The sequence below is a fragment of the Periophthalmus magnuspinnatus genome, chromosome 21, assembly GCF_009829125.3.
Source record: "Periophthalmus magnuspinnatus isolate fPerMag1 chromosome 21, fPerMag1.2.pri, whole genome shotgun sequence".
NCBI classification, from domain to species: Eukaryota; Metazoa; Chordata; class Actinopteri; order Gobiiformes; family Gobiidae; genus Periophthalmus; species Periophthalmus magnuspinnatus.
Genome location: NC_047146.1, coordinates 12,009,459 through 12,028,073, shown reverse-complemented (window position 1 = coordinate 12,028,073; position 18,615 = coordinate 12,009,459). Strand labels below are relative to the sequence as shown.

The following is an 18,615-nucleotide window of genomic DNA, read 5'->3' as shown; positions in this document are numbered from 1 at the left end:
ACTGCATTCCATAATCGCTATAATTTCAGCTTGTTAAGGACTATAAATGCTGAGATACACACTTTTATTGCCAACATTTATTTTATTGATCACCATTGAAACCCCAGTCTCTTTTTTGCATGTTCAATATTCATAGCCTCATTTAGCGTTTTAATATTCTGAGTGGCACCTGAGATGTATTTGGGCATTTGTGCACCACTGCTGTCTTGAACCACATAGCTGGATCTAATTCCATTAAAAGCAGCACCAGATCCTCCTCCTATCCCCTCTCTTACAGCTTTATAAAGTGGCACCACGTTAAGATTAGCCTTCTCTGCTGTATTGATAACATCCTTTGCATATAACTGAAATTGGAACTCTTCTTCTGCCTGTATTTGAGCATTCATTGCTTTAAACTTCTCCATGTCTTGTATTTGCTGCTGTTCCTTTGAGTGTTTTTCAGCCTGTGTTAAAATCATAAAAACAATTAGGAATCAAAATGGCACATTCATAAAATCTGCAACAAAATCCTATTTACACATACCATTTGTGTTCTGTTGAATTCCTGTAACTTTTGAAGCTCCTCTTTCCTCTTCTGAGCCTTGAGTTGCTGTTTCTCTTCATATATTTTGTCTGCCTCCTTCTTAGACTGAAGCATTTCTTTGTTTTTTAGTTGTATCTCTTCTTTCATTCTCTCTTTTTCTTCCCTCTAACATACAAGTTAAGCCACAGGTGTAAGGGACAGATAGATGGTTTTCAATGGATTTCACACTATTACTTTTTTACCAATGCCTCTCTGTGCACAGCCATGGACTTCATCATGGCGGCTTTCTTCTCCTCTTCCTCCAGCTTCAGCTTTGCCTCTCGAGCCTCCCGTTCAGCCACAGCTTGTGCAATTTTGAGCTCTTCATTTTCAGCCTGCTCTTGCTGGGTGGCTACAATTTTTTCCAAGATCCTCTCTCGTTTTGACTGGATCTCCCTAAAATAATTGATCTAAAATGTTAACATACTATTTGCAGGTTACTTGTTGGAAATTATGTTGACAGGACAATAAAATAAAAGAAAATGACACAAGAGGATGACATGCAGGAAAAGTAACCCAGAAGTAATATCTGATCTCACTCAAGCTCTTCCAGGTAATTTCTATTATACACATATTTCTCTCCAGTAATGAAAAGTTATGCTGTAAATCTATACTCAACAATAAAGTGGTCTAAGATATGAATAATGTGCAGACATTGAAGAGAATGCAAAGAAAATAATAGCAAAATTACCAATAAGCACTTCTTACACCTTAGTAATTGAGACTTTAGCTACTTTGTATATAAGTATGTTTGCATTTAAAATATCAATATTGACTTGAGCGTCCAAAATTCCCCTGACCTTATTATCTCCTTCTCTTTGTCCCTCCTTAACTTGGTCATTTTTTGTTTTGCTGAGAGGTACAGTTTTCTTTGCTCCTCCTCCATTTGCTCTTTTTGGTCGTGTATAACTTTCTCTAACTGTCTGTTGGTCAGATGCTCCTGTAAAGAAATGTGCAAACTGTATTTTCATAGACATTAAAATTAACACTTTAAAAGTAATGATAAAATTGGCCATGACACTACCTGGTTGACTTGCATGAGCTGTTTCCTATCCTCTTTTTGTTGTTCTTGCTCTCTCTTCTGTTCCCAAAGATGGAGCTCATGAAGTTTATGTATTTCCTCTCTTTCCTGTTTCTTTAGTTGTCTCTCATGTTCCCTCGCTAACTCCTTTTCCCTTATTCTATAAAGGGCACCATAAAAACAAATGACAAATCATCTCCAATTTGTACATACTGTTTGTGGAGTGAGGCACCTACTGATTCTTCAGTTCCTCTACAACAGACAGAGTCTGCTCTTTCTTTTGACGTGATTTCTCTTCTTCTCGTCTCAGAGCTTCATCATCCCTGGCTTTGGCTGCTTCTAACAAGGTTTTATTCACATCTTTGCTGGCATCCTTGATGTATTGTTTTAATTGAATTTGTGCCTCTCTTTCTTTAAGCACATGTGAAAGCAAGTATGCACCCTAAAAAGCAGTGTAAATAGCAATATGACAAACCAATATTACTCATTAGAAATATGTAGTGAAAAATGTGCGTACATGTAGGCTTTTGACCCGGTTTGTTTGATAAAATAGCTGAGTCTTAGCCTTTTCTATGGCCTCCTTTATCTTCTGCTCTTTGAATTCATGCTCTTCTAAGTCAAGTTGCTTTCTTTTCTCCTCCTCAATCTGCTGCCGAATTGCCTTTGCCTCCAGGTTCTTTTGCCTTTGCCCCTTTAGTACACATAAATGAAACACCATATACATTAAGATCAAATTAGCTGATACAGTCTGTGTTTTAAATACTTACTGCTATAGTGTTGGACCAAAGCTTGACCACTTCTTTTGACTGCAGATGCATGGCTTCTCTTCTTTTTGCCTCTTGTATCCTGAGCTCTTGTTCTCTGTCAACATTTTTCAGCTGATCTTGTATTCGCATTAATTCAGATTTGGATAAGACTGTGACTTTACGTAGATCTGGTAATGGGATCATTGTGGTGTCTTTCTCATCTGAAGGCACTATGATGTAAACGAAAACAAAATGACTTTTGGGCATAGCATGTTGCTTGTTTTTCCACTAATATATAAAAAGATATGGATATGTCACACTCTTGATGAATTTAACGTTAATATTTTTAAAGAAGTCTCAGGCATGAAGTGACGTGTGTTTAATGCTATGCTAACAAACATTACCTTTTGCATCAGATCCTTTTTGACCCTCACGTTCCTGCATCATTTTTTCAAGAAAAACATATGACAAGAACTTGTCCAGACGCAAAAAACCCAAATGTCCTAAGCCACACTTGTCTGTCCCACAACAGTGAATGAAGACGACGTGTGTTGTGTGGTAACCTAGCAACAGCCCCAGAGTGACTACAGAGGCTCTGGACGCTCGAGAGGACATTGCCATGGTAACACATCAACTGACATCGAGACAGTGGGGCTAAAGTCCCGATCCAGTCAAAAATCAATTCTATCGAGTCAAGTTTCAAGTGTGACTTGAGTCTGGGTGTGTGGACTTTCAACTTGCTCTGTTGCGCATTACCTATCCATGGCTTTCAGATATTTTGAATGGACAAAAGTCCATCAGTAGTGCTTTAAGGGCTTACAAAGCCAAAAGTGAAATGTTGACCGCACAAATGGTGTAATCTTTTTCTATATTTTCTGTTGATTCAAATGGAGTCTTTTGGAGTGCCCAGTGAAATGCCTCAATGGTTTTCTTGATTATTAGAGATTTGTTGCTTTTTATTGATATTTCATGTTTGATGGAAAATGTTAACGTTACTTTTGCTTATTATGCTGCTACTGAATTCTGAAAGCAGATGCATTGCTTAAGTCTTCTGTTTTCTTTGCAGGTTAGTTCGCCTGAGTTGAAAGTTGTGAGGAGTAACAGTATTGACAGAGCACAGCCTGTCATGTGCAGTCTGATGAGTCAGGTGAGGTGCATTTGGACAAAGACGTTGTCAATACAGATCTCAACTGCAATAAGTTTGTACTTGGCCTAAAGGTCAAAAAAGAAAACATATAGCCTATTTTGCTGCTACTGCGATCTACATCAGCTAATGCAACTAGAATTTTGATTTGAATGTTGTTTTGTCTGCTATTTTTTTTTTTTATAAAAAAAGAGAAAAACATAGATAGATGGTTATTACAGAAGTCATTAATTGGAATTCTAAATCATAATAATTTTCACTGACTGCAGTGCTCTAAATTAAACTTATGGAGAAAACATTTCAATGTTCATGCAACAATATATAGTTAAATTACAGGATGAATAGAGGCTCCGCATGATGCGCATTGTGCGCGGCAGCTCTACGTCACAGCAGAGGCGCGTGGGAGGCGGGGACATTTAGTGAGGAGCAGTTTTTTACCAATCACACCATTCAAAAGCAGCCAACGGAGAGCTGAGGTCTGGTCTGTGTCCATTACTGCCCATCAGTCTTTCATCACACCAAGTTACCCAGCATCAACGCGACCACCGTCAAAGCAGAGGGTCAAATGGCTTCTTTTAGTATCAAGTCGGTCCTGATCAGTGAGAGCGTGGACCCTCGCTGCAGGACCATCCTAGAAGAAAATGGCATCCATGTGACGGAGAAGCAAAACATGAAAAAAGAGGAGTTGATAACTGAGATAAAGGTACGACTACTATGTGATTACATAAATACTGTTGTTTTGTGGGTTTTTATTTATCAATAGCTTGGCTTAAAGATGCTGCATCGTTCTGCTGCCTGGTGCAGATGTTAACAATGCAAGATTAGATCATTTGTATGGTACGTGCAAAGTGTATTTTTCTGGTTTACAATTTTCCATGGAAGATTCATGCATTTGGCCCGTACCACGTTTCCCTGAGCCGGCCGGCTGAGCTGAGGTGGTAAAGTTGTCTGTATTTGGCACCGCCCCCGTGGGGAGCTGATGCAACTCATCTCTGACTTTGCTTCCATCTCGTCCTCCACACACACAAGATGCATACAAATACTTATGTTTAAACGTAACACAGATGTTCCGTCTGTGCTCACGTAACAATTAACTCAATTAAACATACATATCTTTTGGGGAGTACAATCTGTGGAGTACAAATGTGAAATCCATGCCTAATCTCTTTTAACATCATTTCTCTAGGAGTGTCTACAGTAGAAAACTTTTCTACCGTGTTTTTTATATTTTAATTTTTTTGTTGTCACTTGTTACTTTTGTCAAATAACACCAAACAGCAACATGTGTTAACATTTTAGGATTATGATGGCCTTGTTGTTCGGTCTGCAACAAAAGTGACAGCTGATGTTATAGACGCTGCCAGCAATCTAAAAATCATTGGAAGGGCTGGAACTGGTGTTGATAATGTGGACGTTGATGCTGCTACAAAAAAGGGCATTATTGTTATGAAGTAAGTGAACACTTTGCCCTATTTACAGTGCTGGGAAACTACTATACTGACATTGTAAAATATTTTCTTCAGCACACCAAGTGGCAACACCATCAGTGCAGCTGAGCTCACATGCGCCCTCATTATGAGTCTCTCAAGGTATTTCTGATACAACCCTGCAGTGAAAGGATTGTACAAGGACTCATGATTCCCACTTTTTCAGGCATGTCCCTCAAGCTGCAATGTCAATGAAAGCTGGGAACTGGGATCGCAAAAAGGTAAGCGGAAAATCCTTGCTGCCCCATTTTAGAGACTGTTTGTAGTGGGCACACAAAGCAATTACCATTGCATGAACGAATCCATTGTTCAGTGAATCATCAGTGCTCTAATGTGGCACATAACATTCTGTATTTTTTATAATTTGGCTTCTTTTATATAGTGAGCTACATTTATTTTATTTGCAGTTTATGGGTGCTGAGTTGTATGGAAAGGTACTTGGAATTGTAGGGCTTGGGAGAATAGGAAAGGAAGTGGCCTCAAGAATGCAGTCATTTGGGATGAAGGTAAGCTGTAGTTACCTCACAACAAGACTGCTCACTTGACCTTGAGCTTAAACAGAAATGCCTTTTTAGACCATCGGCTATGACCCAATCACCCCACCAGAGGTTTCTGCCAGCTGGGGGGTGGAGCAGATGTCTTTGGAGCAGTTATGGCCCCAATGTGACTACATCACTGTACACACACCACTTATGCCCTCAACTGTTGGTATGTTTTAGCTACATTTTTTTTAAATTACCATAACTATTATTACAAACTTGTTTTCAATTAAATCATTTTTAAAAAGTAATTTTGTCTCAACACTCAAAGTTATTTTGGTTTTTAAAGGCCTCCTCAATGATGAAACATTTGCCAAATGTAAGAAAGGGGTGAAGGTTGTTAACTGTGCACGTGGTGGCATCATTGATGAAGCGGCACTGCTCAGAGCTTTGGAGTCTGGACAGTGTGGAGGAGCAGGGCTTGATGTCTTTGTTGAGGTCTGCATACTCGCTTTGTTTGTAGATATACCCTTATTTAGAAGATTCATACATTAACTTGTACATGATGCATTGTCACAGGAACCTCCAAAGGACCGTGCACTTGTGAATCATCCAAATGTAATTGGGTGTCCACACCTTGGAGCCAGTACTAAAGAAGCACAGGCACGATGTGGGCAAGACATTGCATTACAGATTGTGGACATGGTTAATCGCAAAAACCTGATTGGAGCTGTAAGTTCTATCCAATGCAAGGATTCAACTCACAAATTATAATAGTGAATACTAAATCTGTGTTTTAATCTTATAGGTAAATGCCCAGGTTTTGGCCAGCACATTCTCCCAAGAATCTCAAGAAATGATTACATTTGGGGAAGCTATTGGAAAAGTGTTGCAGGCTTGCACTACTTCTAGGAAACCATACAGTAACCTTCAGATTACAACTGAAGGTAGCTCTACTTGAATTACTTGTTTCACCACCTTAAATGGGGGAAGTAGAAAAGCAGGGTAAATGTGAGCACTAGTCCCATCTTGTGGTATTTTTATGGAACAGTGCCTGCACAGTACAGAAATTTTGCACTTATGTATGAGCTCTAACCTGATGGTGGGAAAGGAAGTCTTGTCAACACGGCCGCATGTTTTTTGCTCAACTGCCAACTTTTTAATTGGTATATTGAGGGGAAAAGGTGCTCAGATGATCTCTATACTGTAAATCAAAATATATTTTTGTCTTCTCTGTTAAGGTGACTGTATGAAGTCCTGCTCTGGTTATATGGCTTCAGCTGTACTGGTGGGATTGCTTGGAAATGAATCTACCAGTATTAACCTGATAAATGTACTGAACCTCGCCAAGGATTTTGGAATGCAGGTATATCAATGAAATCAACTGACCATCATTTTCCGCTCATTGTATTTATTAATGGACTCATTTCTAGGTGACCCAAAGACACATCACATCAAACGGTGTTGGTGGATCATGTGAAGTGGAGATCTCGGCTGATGGTTGCATCTTTAAAGCCACTGGGTCTGTTCAAAGTGGTGTTCCTGTACTGTTGAAGCTGAGTGACAGTGTATTTAGACAGCCTGCGTCTCTCACCGGCAATCTGCTGTTCTTCAAGTCCTCAGCCAATCCTCAACTTCTATCATCAGTGGCTGGTAAGAAATTGCCATTGCTAGCAAAAATGATGCAAAAACTGTAACATGACAGGATGCTTACAATTACGAATGGATGTTCTCTAGGGCTCCCTGCCAATAGATGGAGGTGTTTCATTATGTAATATATTAGGAGACTCATATTTTAATATACAAAGCATTTAAAAAGTCTCTTACCACTCTGCATTGTATAGTGAGTAATCCATTCCTTTCAGTGTCGTCTGTGACAAAAGTGAATGTGCATTAGAGCATGGGGGTTTCATTCTTTCTTTGTATTGCACATTTGCCCTCACTTTAAATGGCTGAAATGTGGTGTTTGTTTTACCCAACAAAAGCTTAATAGTGTTTACTGAAGCCTTTTCCATTGTCTTTTTTGCTATTGTTTTTGCAGGGGTGCTTGTCACAGAAGGAGTGCAGATTGAGTCCTTCAGTGCCCCTGTGAACCACATGGGGGAGCAGTGGTATTGTGTCGGGGTGTCGAAGCTGCTCAAAGATCTTAATGTTTTGAAACCTTTAGTTACAGAAGCAGCTCAAGTCACCCTTTAGGCTTTAGCCTATAACTTTTAACATGTTGTTTCCAGGAAACTAATACATTGGATTCATGTTAATTTTAGCAGTGGACCACTTGATGTTTACAAAATGCTTGTTTGTGAAGTTCCAGTATTCAGGTGTTTACGTTTTGGCAATGCAAGTCAAATGTTAATGTCATATACAATAGTTTTTTAAGCAGAAATAAACTAATAAGAAACCATACCATATCTATTTATTACTTGCATGATCTGCACAACACTGAACCATTTTTCACTTTTCACTTTAGGGGTTAATTTTGTGCCCCATTAATTTGGACCCAGGATAACATTTCCATTGGAATGATCACTTCTTTTTCTGAACCCCAAATGCACGGTAGGTTTTTACTTTTCTTTATCTTGGTCCATTAATTAGCATCAATTCCCCACCTTCTTGGTGATAAATTTTATATTTGCCTGGGCACACTTACCCACCAAATTAATATATTGGTGATAGTTTATCTGTGCTTGGTATTTCTGACCCTACATTAATGATTGTGCGCAATGCTGATAATCCTTGTTAGGATTAGGTAAAGCCTTGGTCACACCACACTGGAAATGGGTGAAAAACGCCATAGCAACGACATGAATGGGGTTGAAAACATGAATAGAGAACAGTAGCTGCTTGTTGTGCCTTTTTAAAGAAGTCCTTTTAAAGATTTGTATTCTCTTAGTGATGTCTGGCCAATCACTACTCTCTAGTATTTCACTACTGTTGAAGACACCTGACACATGAAGCTTAAGTTTAGATTGTGTTTTGAAAAGGAAAATCGAGGGGGTGATTCTTCTTAGTGGTCGCTTGGTTTTATCAATGACCTGTGAAGCAGAAGAGCAGCAGAGGAACTAGGGGAGGAGGGGGTATGGAAGCACACAAATAGACTACCAAAATAGGATAGAGCTCGCGACCGTCCTGCGCGCGTGAGCTATATAGAGCGCCCTGCAAGTGAAGACACAACAGACGTGGAGCACAATCGCGTTTGACTCATTCATGGAAATATTCTAACAGGTACGTTTAGTATGATATGCGTTTATTAAACACCAGCAAATGAAGCGTAAAACTATGATCTTTCTTACGTGATCTCTCTCATAATGTGTGATATTTCCCGTAGATACAATGTCACATAAGCTGACGGACGTTTATGATTACGAATACATCGACAGCGCGCATCCTAATGAGCTGCTGGAGACCCTGAGACACTTCTACCTCACCGGTGCCTTTACGGACGTTACCCTACAATGTGCCGAGTCCGGACAGGTGTTCCACTGCCACAAAGCGGTGCTCTCAGCCCGTAGCTCCTATTTCAAAGTGATGTTTACGGCCGATATGAAGGAGAGATCCGAAACTGTGATCAATCTGTCCGGGGTGCGCTGTGGGGTTCTGGCGGATTTGGTTAACTACGTTTATACTGCCCATGTGCGCATCACAGAAGACAATGTTCAGAGTTTACTGGAGGCAGCGGATCTATTCCAGTTCATATCAGTAAAACAGGCCTGTGAGGAGTTTCTCGTGCGCCTCCTGGATGTTGATAATTGTTTGGGAATGCACGCTTTTGCGCAACTGCACCTGTGCCACGGTTTGGAGAAGGAGGCTCAGAGGATGACGCTCAGCAGGTTTTCAGAGATCATACAACAGGAAGAAATGCTAGACCTGGACCTTGAAACGATGAAAACGTTTTTATTGGGTCATAATTTAGGGGTACAGTCAGAAGAAATGTTACTGGATACAATAACGAAATGGATAAGCCACGATATTAATAGACGCATTCGGTATGTTGGTGATTTATTACGCACAATTAATCTAGATTTGGATGAGAATAATGCCCCTTTTGAGACACATGGACAGCGTTTACTCATTAATGCGGAAAATGTGAAATCACTGATCACACAAGCAGCAAAGTCAAGCATCAAGTGTCTGCTCACAAAGAGAAAAGTGTCTTCTCAAAATATGTACATTATCGGGGGATATTATTGGCATCCTTTATGTGAAGTTCACATTTGGGATCCAAAAAGTAACACGTGGGTACAGGGGAAGCAGATGCCCGACCCAGACAGAGAGAGTTACAGCGTGAGTTTACTGGGGGCAAATATCTATGTGACTGGAGGTTACAGAACTAACACGGTGGAAGCCCTGGATGAGGTCTTTATTTATAACTGTGACGAGGAGGAATGGAGTCAGAGTTGTTCAATGATAACAGCCCGATATTACCACTGCTCCGTGGCGCTGCATGGATGTATTTATGCAATAGGAGGCTACAGGGGAGGTGCCCCAGAGAAAGACTGCGAGTTTTATGACCCCTTAAAAAAACAGTGGTTCCCAGTGGCCCAAATGATACAAGGTATGTTTAGCAATTTTTCCTGTATTTTAAGATATTTTAGAAGTTAGTCAAAAGAGGCAACTGATTTTGTGACTTCTCAACTTTTAGTATCTGAAAAACAACTGATTGACATGTTATTCAGTGTTTACTTTTTACTTTATTGAAAACATGAAGTGCAAGATTCTACCGTTAAAGTGTGGTGAGAATTTATAACAAATCTGCATCGAATTTGCCACGGTGGAAAGCTTGGTGTAGAAAAAAACCTCCAAAACACAATGGTATATATAATCTTGCTTCAAAGATGAACTATGCTCTCTTTTGGAGGAGGATCTGCTATGGTCTCCATGGAGATGATATTGCTTTACCTGCAATATTCCACAACGTGGGATAAAATTGTGTTTATCTCCATGGAAATAAGCAGACCAAACTACAAGTCAAATGTGGAGAGGTGACACCTGCTGTGAGAATGCATTTTTTTATTTTTATTTTTTCCCCCCCATAAAAAGTCCTGGAATTTAACAAATGCAAGATAGAAACATTTAATGCTCCCCACCAGCAAAAAAGTTACATAGTGCAGCTTTAAATAAGAACTAGTATGAAACTGTGACATTGATTTTGTATTTTCAGGTGTTGGAAATGCCACAGCATGTGTAATGGGAGATAAGATCTATGTGACTGGTGGCCATTATGGATACAGAGGCAGCTGCACCTATGAAAAAGTTCAGGTTTTTCAACCCACTGTCAACGAGTGGAGTGTTATTACCATAAGTCCTCATCCAGGTAGGCAACAAATTAGACTGTTCATTTTGTCCAACAGCTTTCTAACCAAAATCTATCTTGCTGTTTTCCATGTAGAATATGGTTTGTGTTCAGTGTCTCTCAACAGTAATATGTACTTGGTGGGAGGACAGACCACCATGGTGGACTGTTACAGCCCAGACAGTAACGAGTGGAAAGCAATTTCGGAGATGAAGGAGCGCAGGATGGAGTGTGGGGCTGTGGCTATAAATGGTTGTATTTATGTAAGCGGGGGATACTCCTATTCAAAAGGAACTTATCTAGAGAGCATTGAGAAGTATGACCCTGAACTGGACTCATGGGAGATTGTGGGTACTCTGCCCAGCCCCACCAGGTCTCACGGATGTGTTTGTGTTTATAGTCTTTAGTTGTATGTCATGATAGAATGAGGTGTAAAACGTTTAGTTTTTCAAACTTTCTTAGTGCCAATTTAAACAATGTAAATCAATAAATTCTGAAACAACAACAAATCACAAATTGAAGGTAGGGTTTATTATTAATGTATGAATGAATATAGTATTTATATATGTTTATTTAATTTTAATCAAAGTTTACACAATACAGTCTTAACACCTTACCTTATAAAGTCATTTGTGCTAAACTCTGAAATTCACACTCTAGTGACATGGCATGGAAACCAGAGGAATCCTACTCACCACTGTGAAGAACTCCATCATGACCTATAGAGCTTTAGATAAGTACATCATTCAGATCCTGAAAGGGGAAATTTAGGTGTCAAGTACCATACAGTAACAAGTAACATACACCCCAGGGTTTTACAATAAATTAAATACAATTTAAACGTGAGCTGGTTGTGTTTCTATTTATATGACCAAAAGACTGAAATGTTTGATTCTAACTTTTAAAACAGCCATTCAAAAATACACACACATACACACACACATATGTGTGTGTGGGGTGTGTGTGTGGGGGTATGTATGTATATATGTATATATGTATATATGTATAGATAGATAGATAGATAGATAGATAGATAGATAGATAGATAGATAGATAGAGGGTCTAGTACAGGGGTGTCCAAACTTTTTTCATGAAGGGCCGCATATAAAATCACAGACAAAGCCGAGGGCCGACTGAGGGCCATAGACTGGTCGCCAATACAGTGAATACTTCAAATGTGTGTTATTATTACAAGTTAGACTGAACCGCTAGACCTTTATTCGTGCTTACATCCTCAATGGGACACATTAAATATTTGATAAGGGCTTGTTAAAGCAGATTTTCAGAAATATACAGTAAAAAGTACTGTTTAAAGAAATACAGGCTAATTCACCTGGAAGCTTGAGGGCCAAGAAAAATTGGTCTGAGGGCCGCATTTGGCCCCCGGGCCGCAGTTTGGACATGCCTGGTCTAGTATAACTTTACATATATTATTTTCAATACAAATGTATGGGCTCTCGGGGGCCCTCTGGCGGCCTTGGGGCCCAAAGCAGCTCGGCCGGCCCTGCATATATTTTACAGTGTACAGTACTCATACTTGAATCAAAGTTTGAGTTAGTCTCTAACCACTGTAATTTCGTATGCTATTACGTTCTGCTTTTTACTTGAGTAGCCTACCTCTGTAAAAGCCTGCTTAGTTTACCCACCTTTTCTTACCTGGGCATTACATGGAATATAACGTGAGCTGAGAGCATTTACAATATGCAAATATGAAGAAAGAGCGACACGTAAAGGACGAAGTAGGCCATACACAACAGCCTTTCTTAGCTGGAAACGCATCAGTGGAAGAGTCAAATATATGCCTTTGATTTTCGTTTCGTACGAAAGACAAAATGCACATGATACACATTTTTAACTGCTCCTATATCACTACAAACATTCATTAAAGTGGCCGAGAGCAATTCCACTCTTCAAAGAATCTCAATAGGTTCGCTTTTCATGGAACACAGTAATTCAGACCCTCAGCACGATCCGTAGCACGCAGCTGTAGACGCAACGTGCGAACTGCGTGCAGCAGCAGAGCTCTGCTTAGTTTCGATTAAAGCGTGAACATTTTGAAGGCTTCAAAGAAGTTGTAAGTATTACTTTTAATGTAGCGCCAAAGGCAATTTGTCGCCTCTAGAATGAAATAAATAAAAATACCACCACCACCAGAGCACCGACACATTTCGTTATTGGCTTTTCAATGAGACAAAATGTTAAAACAACATGCTATTTGAACTGCTGTAACGATATTACCGCGGATACTGGCTTGTTTCTAGGATTACGTTATGGCTTTTGTACATTTAAACATTAGAATCGGTTTATTTCAGCATTCTGGATAAGCTGGTTAGTCTGTGGTAAATTTGCTAGGATAGCACGCTAGCTATTCCAAAAAAAAAAAATCGAAATTGTAAAACATGGTACTTTTTAAAACAAGATCGCAGCGACCACTTTAAAATATAAAGACAAACTTAACTATTGAGTTGAAGTGAAAATGGAGTAGTTTTATACCGATGATCTACACGTGACCTGAGCATCTGTATGTTTTACCCATGGATCTATTAAAAACAATGCGTCACTTCACAGAATCATGGCAGATGAAGAAATGTCTCCTCTTGAGCTTAAAGTGGCAGGACAACTCGAGGTATGTCGTGATAATAATGTGATAATATACTATCTCTCATTGTTCTTAAATGCATTACTAACTAATCTTTATTTTAGTACTACTTTGGGGATCATAACCTCCCAAGAGACAAATTTCTCAAAGAACAATTGCAGCTTGATGATGGCTGGGTAACATTGGAGACAATGCTAAAATTTAACAGGTTTGATGCATACAACTTAAATTATGTAATACAATTTTAACATTCTTTGATTACTTTCATAATTATTTGAGTGAGAAAATTAAAAGTGTAAAAGGTTTGTTTTTGCGCCCCCTGCCCCTTTTCTCTAGACTGAAGTCATTAACGACAGACAGCACCGTTATTGTAGCAGCACTACAGAAATCAAAGACCGGTTTACTGGAGCTCAGTGATGACAAGACTAAGATCAGAAGATCTCCAAACAAGCCTTTACCTGAAGTTAATGATGAATACAAAGCAACAATTGCTCACAAAACTGTGTATATGGTAAGTTTTTTAGCTGATAAGAGTTCATTTGACAATCAAATGTGTTGCAAAAGTGGCCATAATGGCAAAATATATGAATGTATGTCCTATTTCCATATAGACAAATTCAGCATATTTCGTGTGTTCCCTGATCACCTGAAACTGGAACAAATCATTGGGATACTTTACAATGTTAAAGCATGTGTCCTGAGATGATGAATGTTTGTATTCTTGGGCATTTCCCAAATTTAAGTAGAGCACTGCCACGGCTGAATTTCTGGACATTAGTAATTGGTCTTAAAGCACATACAATAGGAAAGGCCCTTTTGTGGGTTGAAATGGTAGTTGGTTCAGGTAACTTCCACTTAAGTTAAGCTTTTTCTGGTTGACTAAATCTGCCAGTGATTCAAGTATATTAAACAGCGTCCCATTGTGAGACATTATTGATGGTGCTCACCCCTTGTGAAATGGTATGTTTTAGAGGTTTTTCAATATTAAGAATATACTCATTGATATAACTTTGGAATTATCTAATGTAGAAAGGCTTTCCTCTGGAAACGTCTCTGGATGAAATTCAGGAGTGGCTGAATGGAAAAGGCAAAATAGAAAACATTCAGATGAGAAGAAACCTACTAAAGCAGTTCAAGGTAAATATAATGAAATAATTTTGTTACTTGTCACTTGAAGTTACTTGAGGTAATCTCTGAACAGGGATCAGTATTCATCTGTTTTGATACTGAAGACGCCTCAAAGAGATTCCTAGAACGTTCAGACATAAAAACATTCAAGGATAACGAGTTGCTAGTGTTGTCGAGGTTGGTCTTACAATCAACAACTTTTAAAATGATATTTCATAACCTTAACAGTGCTGTGTTTGTGTTTGTAGAGAAGCTTATCATGCAAAGAAAGCAGAGGAGCGAAAACAATTTAAAGCGGAGAATAAAGCTAAAGCTAAGCAGTATGTACAGCCACACAACACTGTCATAAATCCACTATTGTAAAAATGTGTTTCTCAACCAAACACTTTCTTTTTTAGGGACAAAGAAAAACAACAAAAACAAACTGAGGACAAAGAAATGGTGAGTCCTGCACAGTTTATACCAATACAGAGGCCTGTACTATGAAGCTGGCTTAAATTATCCTGAATAATTGTGTGAAAGTGAGTCTCTGTTTAAAGGTGCACTATGTAACATTTCTGGTGGTGGGTTTGCTACTTGCTTGAAAAAAAATAAAAATAAATAATGCATTGATACACTTAATACTATAGTGTGGTATAGTATAGTAACATTTTAAAGAAATAGCTGACAAATTAGAACAATGGTGGAGGGAAGTTCTATGTACTTCACAAAATATAAAAAGAATTAAAAGATGAAATAGAAGACAAAGGAAACATTGACATGGTAAAATAAATTTGAATAATCATAAATAAGGCAAAACACCAACCAGCCATGAATAACATGAAATACATCACCATGGACTGACACTTTTGCCTGTGCATTAAATTACATGAAATGCATATTAAAATCTGTCAAGATCTAAACACTAAAATGTAATACTAATATTAACGGGAACAGCAAACAACAAAGTTAAACAACTCTACTAAATACTTAAAAAAAATAATTTCATATTCAAATTCTCAAAGTAGCCCCCCTTTGCTTTGTCAAAAAATATTTAGTAGCCATTTTAACTTCTATATAATTCCATATATCTTGCTTCTTCCGTATGCATCTTAAATGTAGCAAGTAATAAAAATAAGGAAAAAAAACATTGAATGAGGGGGTGTATCCAAACTTTTGATTGCAAAGGGAACATACATTCACTACCACACTGGCCATATTTTCAGTTTGAGTTGTTTAATCTTATTTGAGATCTTAACTTGGTAAGCTGGTTCTGAGTTTAGGACAGAACTCAGTTTTCTGCTACTACGATACTAGATAATCTTTATTTTATCTAGTATCGTAGTACCAGCAAACCAGGGTTAACTTCTTAGCCCTCTAATCCAGCTTCAGTACAGGGCTGAGGTATGTGGCAGTCTAATTAATTGTGGACCTGCTTCTATGCTTCAGGAGTTGCTCTTGGATGAACAGACAGGATGTCTGTTAAAATTTTCTGGAGAGCTTGAAAATGTTTCAAGAGAAGACTTTCATGACTTATTCTCTGGCCATGGAAAGATCAAATGGGTCGATTTTACAAGAGGTGCCAAAGAGGTGAGCTATAACTATCAATTATATGCATTTAGCATAAAAGATTGCAATTTATTTATTTTTTTCCCCTCATTCTAACTAGGGTACACTCCTATTTGATGGAAATGCAAAGGAAGCCTTTGATAAGGCCAAAGAGGCAAATGAAGGGGAATTGAAAATCAAGGACAGCGCGGTTACTTGGAAGGTGCTTGAGGGAGACGAGGAGAAGGAAGAATTAAAAAAGATAATTGAGGCTCAACAAGTGTGTTACAGGTCAAGAGGCAGAGGTACATAGTCTAAAAATGACTCCTTTTTCTGTTGAACTAATTTACATTTCCTTTTGGAAAACATGGTAACATTCAGTATATCATCAACCAGCAGTCTATAAGACTCAAAATCTATTCTGTGTCCGTAAATTGCACTTTAATGCTATAGTATCATTGCTGAGATTTATGAAATTTAACCACTACAATTAATAGATATTTTTGCTTAGTATTTGGTTAGAAAGCTAATTGGCATACATAAATGTATAATTGAATAACCTGAGAAAAATAAGAAGAAAAATCATTATAATCTGTCTAATTGTATTAATTTTTCTTGATGTTTCATTACATTGCCAAGGTGGTAGACGTCCAGGTGGAAGAGGAAGAGGAGGCAAAAGGGGTAGGGGTGGTGGCAGAGACAGAGATCAAGGAAGAAATCAATTCCAAGGAAAGAAGACCAAGTTTGATAGTGATGATGAGGGAGATGATGAGAATGGTATGAACTCCCTACTTGTACTTATCTTTGTGTTTTTGTATGTAATATATATTTTATATATAATATTTTTATAGCACCTGCAGCTCAGAAGAGAGAGCTAGAAGAAGCAGAAGCTCCTGCAGCCAAAGTCGCCAAAACGGAGAATGGATCTTAAGTTATGAAAACCACTCAAAAGAGTTTTTTTATTTGTAAAACATTTATAACAAACCACAAAAGTCAAATTACTTTAATCCATTCCATTGCCACTTTCAAGATTTGGAGAATCTTAAGAAATCCACCTGGATATCCACCTAGAAAGTAAGACATAAATGAACCCCGTATCTTATGAAACTGTACATTAGGGTAATTTCTTTTACGCAAGCGCTTAATGTCAAACGTTTGACGTCTAGTAAGTCCCATTTGCTGTCTTGAATTGAATACTTTTTTAGTTTGCATAGAACACGGTAAATAAAACATAAAATTAAGCTCAACATTGGAAAGTGTATTTTGATTACATCTGGTAATATAAATTATGAACTTACCGATTTCTTTTTGTGAAACTTGTAAGATGCTGGTAAATCATATCGTAATTCTGTAAGCAACCAGTTGGACTGTGTTAAAGCTATGGCATTCAATTTTTCTTATTTTTCATCTCACCTGCTATTACTTCCATTTTAACACCCCAATCATATGCCTTTTTCTGTATGTGCTGTGAAAGTAATGTTTAATACAGTAACATGATTTTTTTAGTTTGTTTTATTTTAAAATTTGATTTTATAAATGGGAATCCTTACCTCTCGTGTAGATGTTTTGTGAAGTGAATACACAGTGTTCTTTGCTAACATTAAGGCATTCTTCAGGAATTTCATATCTATACCTTTTTAAACAAAACAAAAATAAATTTTAAATTATACATTTTATATATATGCAAAAACGTTTTTACGCATAGCTACATACAAGTGTGCTCACCTTGATTGTGTTTTGTTCCAAATGGTGGATTCATGATTACCGTGTCAAATTTGGAGGAATATGCCTCCATCTCCAAACTACACAAGTCACACTGAACGAGGTCTAAGTTGGAAATCTCAAATTCCTCAGCGTTTCGCCTAAATATCTCCAAAGCGTCGTGATCGATGTCAAAACCAACACAAAATCTACACAAAAATATGCGTGACATCATCTCCGATCATGCAGAAAATAATTTGACAATCATACTTTATTCTTACCCTGCTTCAAGCACAGCTGCTCCAATGCTCAGAACGCCGCACCCACATCCTAAATCCGCTACCAGTTTCCCTTCAATGTCATCAAACGTACTATGAATTGTGTAAAGCATACATGCTGAAAAAATGAGAAAGTAAATGATCAAAAATAAATGCTGCCTTTATTTGGATCTGATCGCACTGTTTCTTACCTGCAATGTGGGGGCTAGTTGGATACTGTTCAAGGAATACTTTGGGTGTTTCAAATGTGTCGACTTGTTGCAAACAACTTTCCAATTCCTTGAGTTTCATGACTATTTCAGTAGGTATATAAATGCCTAGTATGTACAAGATCAGCAACCCAACTGAAACCGACTTATTTTAATAGATCCATGACCCAAAGCCAGTTAAGTAAATTTCCGCCTTGCGTGCAACAAAAACATTCCGACTTTACACATAGTCAGTGAAAAACGGTTCCTCTTCCCCTTAAAAAAAAAAAACACCACCCAACCATGTGTATGCACCCAACACAGTACCAAAAGAATGAATGATGTATGTGACCAAAAGTAATTGGACTATAACTTAAATCTGCAAAGGTTTAATAAAATAAACCTTGAGGATCAAAATAATCATGAGAATGCCACACAATGTTTCTTATGAGGAAAGTAAAGTTA

The 18,615-nt window shown here is 38.1% G+C and overlaps 5 protein-coding genes across 6 annotated transcripts; 3 read left to right on the top strand and 2 right to left on the bottom strand.

The window, feature by feature from the left end:
• Positions 1–63: 63 nt before the first annotated feature.
• cfap210 (cilia and flagella associated protein 210) lies at positions 64–2,548 on the bottom strand. Its single transcript, XM_033986410.2, has 8 exons — positions 2,351–2,548; positions 2,101–2,274; positions 1,820–2,025; positions 1,587–1,743; positions 1,363–1,502; positions 766–958; positions 524–688; positions 64–443 (listed from the first exon to the last, which is right to left on the bottom strand). Exons 1-8 carry the CDS (start codon positions 2,531–2,533, stop codon positions 90–92), a joined length of 1,572 nt encoding a protein of 523 aa, XP_033842301.2. The 5' UTR covers positions 2,534–2,548; the 3' UTR covers positions 64–89.
• A 1,333-nt stretch (positions 2,549–3,881) lies between these two features.
• phgdh (phosphoglycerate dehydrogenase) lies at positions 3,882–7,842 on the top strand. Its single transcript, XM_033987567.2, has 12 exons — positions 3,882–4,176; positions 4,773–4,924; positions 4,997–5,062; positions 5,127–5,181; positions 5,368–5,466; positions 5,536–5,668; positions 5,789–5,937; positions 6,019–6,171; positions 6,248–6,386; positions 6,681–6,805; positions 6,873–7,092; positions 7,481–7,842. Exons 1-12 carry the CDS (start codon positions 4,039–4,041, stop codon positions 7,633–7,635), a joined length of 1,584 nt encoding a protein of 527 aa, XP_033843458.1. The 5' UTR covers positions 3,882–4,038; the 3' UTR covers positions 7,636–7,842.
• A 735-nt stretch (positions 7,843–8,577) lies between these two features.
• On the top strand, positions 8,578–11,574 carry klhl23 (kelch-like family member 23). 2 transcript variants are annotated; one of them, XM_033987566.2, is made up of 4 exons: positions 8,578–8,661; positions 8,765–9,991; positions 10,598–10,750; positions 10,826–11,574. In XM_033987566.2, exons 2-4 carry the CDS (start codon positions 8,770–8,772, stop codon positions 11,134–11,136), a joined length of 1,686 nt encoding a protein of 561 aa, XP_033843457.1. In that variant the 5' UTR covers positions 8,578–8,661; positions 8,765–8,769; the 3' UTR covers positions 11,137–11,574. The 2 variants fall into 2 exon arrangements, with proteins under 2 accessions (XP_033843457.1, XP_055086503.1); XM_055230528.1 differs by having other exon boundaries at positions 10,598–11,217.
• A 1,118-nt stretch (positions 11,575–12,692) lies between these two features.
• ssb (small RNA binding exonuclease protection factor La) lies at positions 12,693–17,540 on the top strand. Its single transcript, XM_033987059.2, has 12 exons — positions 12,693–12,803; positions 13,298–13,355; positions 13,433–13,536; positions 13,665–13,839; positions 14,358–14,465; positions 14,530–14,633; positions 14,705–14,776; positions 14,855–14,897; positions 15,885–16,025; positions 16,105–16,288; positions 16,623–16,760; positions 16,835–17,540. The coding sequence occupies exons 2-12, from the start codon at positions 13,302–13,304 to the stop codon at positions 16,912–16,914; spliced, it is 1,203 nt and encodes a 400-aa protein (XP_033842950.1). The 5' UTR covers positions 12,693–12,803; positions 13,298–13,301; the 3' UTR covers positions 16,915–17,540.
• On the bottom strand, positions 16,913–18,397 carry mettl5 (methyltransferase 5, N6-adenosine). The gene is made up of 7 exons (XM_033987060.2): positions 18,154–18,397; positions 17,966–18,080; positions 17,709–17,893; positions 17,534–17,616; positions 17,397–17,448; positions 17,282–17,331; positions 16,913–17,050 (listed from the first exon to the last, which is right to left on the bottom strand). Exons 1-7 carry the CDS (start codon positions 18,251–18,253, stop codon positions 17,009–17,011), a joined length of 627 nt encoding a protein of 208 aa, XP_033842951.1. The 5' UTR covers positions 18,254–18,397; the 3' UTR covers positions 16,913–17,008.
• Positions 18,398–18,615: the final 218 nt, after the last annotated feature.